Genomic DNA, 6649 nt, shown 5'->3' with positions numbered 1-6649 from the left:
TAGGGATAAGGGAAAAGGGGAGGAGAAAGGGAGAGAGAAGAGAGGAAAGAGGGAAAGTGGGGCAAGAAGAGGAAGCAGGAGAGGGGTCAGAGAGAGAGATGAGGCAGGCGGGAAGGGAGGGCAGAGAGAGGGAGGCAGGGAGAGAGTGGGGATGGGGCTAGAAAGAGAGAGCTTGGGCCTGAGAGTCAGAGGGTCTGTTTCCAAGCCTCGCAGGGCTGAATGTTAGGGACCACCTTCCTTTCTTTCCCATTTCCTTCCTGCTTCCTTTCATTCAACACATGTCTGTTGGGCACCTACTAGGTGCCAGGCCCTGGCATGGCCTTGGCGTCAGGCTGAGGTCAGCTAGTTTGGCGCTGACCTCCAGTGTGGGAGGTAGCGAGAGAGAAACAAAGTGATTTGAGGTTGTGTCCACGAAGACAATCAAGCATGGAGAGGGAAATTGGTGGTGGTTGGGGACAGAAGTAGACTGCCACATCTTTCTTCTGAGGACTGACTGGTGGATTCAAACCACCAACCTATAGGTTAGCAGTGGAGCGCTCCAACCACTGTGTCACTAGGGCTCCACGGTACCACCCAGGAACTGTGACATACACTTCCCTCTCAGACCTGTGTTTGGAAAAGCTCTCTTTTACTGGTTTTCATTAACCGGATATGAGCCACACACAGACAGACATGTTGTTGTTGGCTTGTTATTTTTTTCTCCAGGCAGCTCCGTAAAGCATGGTTTTGCTGGGCACATTATTTACACGGTGAGAAAACCAACAAGTCATCCCCTTGCCAAGGGAAACAAACATCAGGGCTGGGCGGGCAGTTGGGACCTGTCTCATTTGTGGCTCTGGAGGGGCAGAGACCTCTCTGCAGATGGTGACGTGTCCTCCTAGGATCCATGCCAGTGAGAGCCCTGGAAGCGGTGTGTCCCTTTGCAGGTTTCTGGGCGGCAATAGCGTCAAGCCACAGAGGGTGGGTGGGCAGGGGTTGTCCTGGCGGCGGTGGCAGAGTGCCCTCTGGGTTCAGTGGTTGTCTCTGGTGTCCGAGGAGGCACTGCCAAACAAGATGTCACTGTCCTGAGACATGCTGCTGAGCTGTGACTTGGTTTTGAGGAGGAACTGGGCCCTTCGGAACATCAGCCTCTCCTGCTCCTGTTTGAGCTCCAGGTAGGAGCGGGAGAAGGTGTGGAAGATGGAGGTCACGGGGAAGGCCATGAGGAGGATCCCGCTGAGGATGCTGCTCAGCGCCACCACCTGGCCGGGGGTGCTCCTGGGGACCATGTCTCCATAGCCCACTGTGGTCATGGTGATGACAGCCCACCAGTAGCAGGCGGGGATGCTGGTGAACTCGGGGCTCTCGGCCATCTCATTCTCGATGACATAGAGGAGTGGGGCGAAGAGGGCGATGGCCACACACAGGAAGAGCAGCAGCAGGCCAAACTCGCGGGTGCAACGGCGGGCTGTGAGCCCCAGCGTCTGCAGGCCCAGCGAGTGACGGGCGAGGCGCATCATGTACAGGATGCGAAGTGCCCGCAGCACACGCAGCACCAGCCCCACCTTGTCCAGGTAAGTGTTGCCTGTGCCAGGTTTGTGGCGGCCTGCGGCGGTGCCGTCCACCAGCAGAGTGATGTAGTAAGGCAGGATGGCCACCATGTCGATGAGCGTCAGCGGGCTGCGCAGGAAGGCGAATTTGCTGGGCGCCTGGATGAACCTCAGGAGGAACTCCAGGGAGAACCAGCCCACGCACACGGACTCCACGATGAACACATTGTGGCACATCCGGGAGCAGCGGCCCTGCGGGGAGAAGGTCAGAGGTCACTGGCTGCCTGAACACCTCTCCTGTCACATGGCCTGTCCTTGCCAGCTATGCCCACTCCCTGGATGACCGCACCTGGGTCTGGGGCTCCAAGGGCCACTTCCACACTGACCGTTCTCCAGCCCAGACCTGGCCAACAAATTCCTGCCCCTAGGCCTGGCTGCCTCCTCATCATTGCCCCCAGGTAGCTGGTTGGTCTCTCACTCTCCTGTAAACGTGCCTGCCTGTGCCTTTCCCTTCTTTAGAAAAACAGCCACAGTTGAGTCAGCTCCAACTCTTGGCAACCTTCCATGTGTGTCAGTGTAGAACTGTGATCTTTTGGAAGGGGCTCTGGTGGCACAGTGGTTAAAGTACTCATTTGTTAACCCACCAGCTGCTCCACAGGAGAAAGACAGCCTTGGAAACCCCGTGGGGGCAGTTCTATGCTGTCCATTAGGGTCACTATGAATTGGAGTGGACTTGATAGCACAGGCCTGGATTAAAAAAAATTATTTTGGTAGGGTGCTGATTTTTCGGAAGTAGATGTGTCCTCTGGGTGGACACAAGCCTCTAACTTCTCTGTGAGCAGGTGAGTGTTAACCGTTTACAACATCCACGAACTTCCCCTTGTTTGTTGATGTTGTTAAGTGCCTTGAATTGCTTAGCTATTGACAATTCCATCCTTCTAGGAGCTCTGGTAGCGTAGTGGTTACGAATCGAGCTGCGAACCTTAAGGTCAGCGGTTCGAAACTACCAGCTGCTCCGCGGGAGAAAAGATCAATCAGGCTTTCTACTCCTGTAAAGATTTACACCCTCGGAAACCCTGTACAGGGTCGGAACCGACTCGATGGCACTGAACAACAACATTTGCTCATGATAAGAGATTTGATTTCATCCTGAAGCCTGCTCTCTCACATCTTTAACTACAGGAAATCCTCTTGGCTCTTTCTTTTTTTTAAATTTTAAAAAAATTTTAAAAATATTTTTATTGTGGTTTAGATGAAAATTTACAGAGCAAGTTAGTCTTCCATTCAACAGTTTTTGCACATTTTGTTTTGTGACATTAGTTATGACCATCCCCTCATTGTAATAGCACGTCCTCCCTGAGTTGTTTCCATTTGTCCTTCTTTCTTTCCCCTTTCTGTCCTTTGAACTTTCTTATGTGTGTGTGTAAATACTGCCCTTTGGGTGCCATATGGTTGATTGTTCTGAGGAGTACATTCCTCACAGGTGTTCACTGTATAAGTCTGTCTGTTGTTTGACTGCGGGGTGATCTATGGGGGTGGGTTCAGTTTTAGGTTTGAAGGGCGTCTAAGGGTCATAGTTTCAGAGGTCCTATCAGTCTCTAACAGGCTAGTAAGCCTGGTCTTTCCGATTGAGAAATTTTTTTTAATGTTTTTCTTCCACTCTTCCCAAGATTTTCTGTTGCAATCATGATCAGAGCAGTCAGTAGTGGTAGCTGGGCACCATCTAGTTCCACTTGGCTCTTTCTTTAAAACAAATCCAGCATCTGGACACCTCACGTGCTATGTCCATGTCTACTGCCCCCACCTGGCCCAGTCCTCCTCTCCTGTTTGGACATCCCCTCTCTAGACTCCCTGCTTCTGCCCTTACCCTGACCATTCACTCTCTATCCACAGCCAGAGGAGTCCTGAAGGAGTCTAATGCAGTCTGTCTCTCCTCTGCCCAGCACCTTCTATGGCTCTCAGTGGCCCATCTGCTTCCTGTCCAACTTCATTCTCTACTCCCTCCTTGCTCCCCTGCTGTCCCCTCCTGCTCTCCTACACACCAGGACCCTGTGCCTGGCCTTGACGTTCAGCCCCCCGATGTACATGCCTGGTGCACAAAGAGAAAGAACAGAGGAGAGGTGGACTGGAGTTTGGGTGGGAGTGGCAAACTCAAAAGCTAAAGGGGCTAAGCAGGCAGAGGAAATAGAGAATGGGCAGGGGGTACTGAAGTCCCCGGAGAGTCCATGCCCACCCTGCCTGGCCACTGCCCTGCAAGAATGCAGGCTTATGGCTACCTCACTGAATTTCCAAGAGAAGTTGGGAATCTAAACATTTACAAGAACTCTCCTTGTTAAATGTTGGTGATGAATTCAAGGCAGGGCCAGCACTCCATGGCCAGTGTGTGCTGGACTTAGCATGTGGTGGCCAGCTTGTCTTTCTGGTCAGGAATATCTCTGGATGACTGGACAGTCCACGGTGGCTTTGGATCTTATTCTCAAAGAGGCCAGAGAGAAAAGGGATGATGAATGGGTTTAGCCTGGGGGCAGCTTGTAGGTTCTTGGGCACAGCTGGGTTGTAGGAACCCTGTTCTAATAAGTCTCTCCCCAGCAAAAGGTTAGAACCCAAAGAGATGAGGTATATGATTACAAGGTACCTGCAGTGTGATTTTTTTTAAAAAGATACAAAAGTCACAGACTTCTAGGGTAGGAAGCCACCTCCTCTAGGAAGCCTTCCTGGATGACACTCCTCCGAGTATCCCAGCATTGTTGGCAGACATTTCATATTGCACCTCCTCTCTTCTTGCACCTCATATTAATGGTCATTAAGGTACGTGTGTCACCTCCCCACCTCCATTCTTCCCTAGACTCCTTGTGGGAGGAAGATATCCTAGTCACCCTGCTTTCCCAGGGGCACCTGCATACAGTCGGTGCTTAAATATGTGCAAAGGAGTGAATGAAGCAGCGAATCCTACTGGCCACCAAAATGAAGCTAAAGAGCAGTATTTTCACAGGCAGGTGAAAAATGACAGGTATTAAAAGAAAAAGCAAATAGCTGAAGCTACATACAACAGAGTCTTTATTAAAAATTTCCCTGATAAAACCAAAATTGTGGATGTTTAAACTGAAAAGAAATCTCTTCCCAGTATAGATACTTCCAGACAGATTTAAAATGGTGAGCCTATAAAGCTCTAGGGGAGCAGAAAGTCTCATCTTTCTCCCTCAGAGCAGCTGGTGGATTTGAACTGCCAACCTTGCCTTGGAGGTCCAGTGCTTATCTTAAAGCACCACCAGGCCTTGGAAAACATATGAGGCAGTTCTATATGGACTTAAGGTGTAGCACTGTGAATCATCACTGGACTGTGCACTGTGAATTGACAGCAGTGGGCTTAGGGCCCTTACACATGGGGCCTTCGGGGAGCAAATCTCAAGAAAGAACGCTCTGAGATGCCTTCTCATTGCTGAAATAGACATGACCATAAGTATGCCAGCCAGTCTTTCTTGAACTCACACTGCAGTGTGAGAGGTGCTTTTGTGAATTGTCTGATTTCACTTTAGAAAGACTCGAGTATTTCTACATACTTTAAAGTAGCAGTCATATACCAAGCTCTGGAGTCCTGGTGTGCTACTGTAGGATAAGCACTGGACCGCAAGGTCAGTTTGAACTGCAAGGTCAGGGGTTCAAATTCACCAGCTGCTCCTCAGAAACCCCAAACAGGGTCGCTGTGAGTCAAACGGACTCGATGGCACTTAACAACAACATTTATAAGTCCCATAGGCTTTCTAGGACTTTCTTATGCATTGAATTTTTAAAACAGGTATTTAAAAAAATACAAAATACAGCATTTAACCAGTAAAAGAAATGTTTGACAAGAGGAAAGGGTAATGATTAAGAGTGTGCACTAGAGCCAGACTGCCTGAGCTCAAATCCCATTTCATCCACCTGTAACGGCAGGCAAGTTACTTAACGTCTCTGTGTTTGCATTTCCTCACCTGTCCAAGGGGTCAGTCAGTTCACAGGTCCACCTAAAAGCTTTCAGTGAGTGAATCAAGAGGCTAACACAGTGCCTAGCATATATAATGAGTGTGCAAAAAGTGCACTCCATAATTGTGATACATCTGCTGCCGTGAGGAAAAAAAGCTGCTCACCCCTAAAGGACAGAGTTGTGTTGTTGTTGCTAAGTGTCACTGAGTCAGACACATAGTGACCTTGTACTGGATTTCCAAGGAGCAACTGGTGGGTTTGAACTGGTGGGTTTGAACTGCTGACCTTATCACAGTCCAGTGATGATTCACAGTGCCACACCTTAAGTCCATATAGAACTGCCTCATATGTTTTCCAAGGCCTGGGTGGTGCTTTAGGATAAGCACTGGACCTCTAAGGCCAAGGTTGGCAGTTCAAATCCACCAGCTGCTCTGAGGAAGAAAGATGAGACTTTCTACTCCCTTAGAGCTTTATAAGCTCAGAAACCCTATGTGGGGTTACTGTGACTCAAAGTTGACGAGATGGCAGTGGTTGTGGGTGTATCTTTCCTGAAGCAGACTGCCACATCTTTCTACCTCAGAGCAGCTAGTAGGTTTGAGCTGGTAAGTGCTTAACCACTCTGCAACCAGGGCTCCTGCAAGGGAGGGATCACCAATTCAAAAGTGTACAGGCCTTATAACTAAGCAGCTGAACTGGGCAGTCCTGGCACCTGGACTCAGTTCCCGCTGAGAGCTGCTGAGTAGGAGACTGTGAAACCAGGGGCCTGGCCTTACCATTTTTAAGAGAAGCTGGGTGTTTGAATTTTTATCCAAAAAGCATCTTTGAAATGCAGGTGGGATTTTGTAGTAAAACACTCTGTGAGCCACCACACCTTTCCATGGGGTGGTCCAGGCTGCCATGTGGAAGCATACTTTGGGCTCAGGCAGGCTTGGGTTGTGGACCACCTGGCTGTGTGCAAGCTGTTTGGCCTCAGGGTCTACATCTGTCAAGTGGGGTGTGAATAGCCCTTCGAGGTTTGCAGAGGATTACCCGGAAATGAAGGAAGGGCAAGCAGTTCAGATCCTAAGGGCCGTACTCTCAGCTCACACACACATCCTGTTTCAGGCACTGGGTTAAATACACAAAGAAATGCTCACTATTTGAGCGCGCGCACGCGC

At 49.9% G+C, this 6649-nt stretch overlaps 1 protein-coding gene across 1 annotated transcript in view; it reads right to left on the bottom strand.

The window, feature by feature from the left end:
* Window positions 1-894: 894 nt before the first annotated feature.
* KCNG1 (potassium voltage-gated channel, subfamily G, member 1) overlaps window positions 895-6649 on the bottom strand; it is a 23725-nt gene continuing 17970 nt past the window's right edge. Inside the window, exon 3 of the mRNA XM_006839179.1 lies at window positions 895-1781. Coding sequence (XP_006839242.1) covers window positions 1011-1781 — 771 coding nt within the window. The 3' untranslated portion in view covers window positions 895-1010. The remainder of the gene's footprint in view (window positions 1782-6649) is intronic.

This window comes from Chrysochloris asiatica, unplaced genomic scaffold, assembly GCF_000296735.1.
Source record: "Chrysochloris asiatica unplaced genomic scaffold, ChrAsi1.0 scaffold00023, whole genome shotgun sequence".
In the NCBI taxonomy this organism is placed as follows: domain Eukaryota; kingdom Metazoa; phylum Chordata; class Mammalia; order Afrosoricida; family Chrysochloridae; genus Chrysochloris; species Chrysochloris asiatica.
The sequence above is the reverse complement of the archived record's forward strand: the minus strand, read 5'-3'. Positions and strand labels throughout refer to the sequence as shown.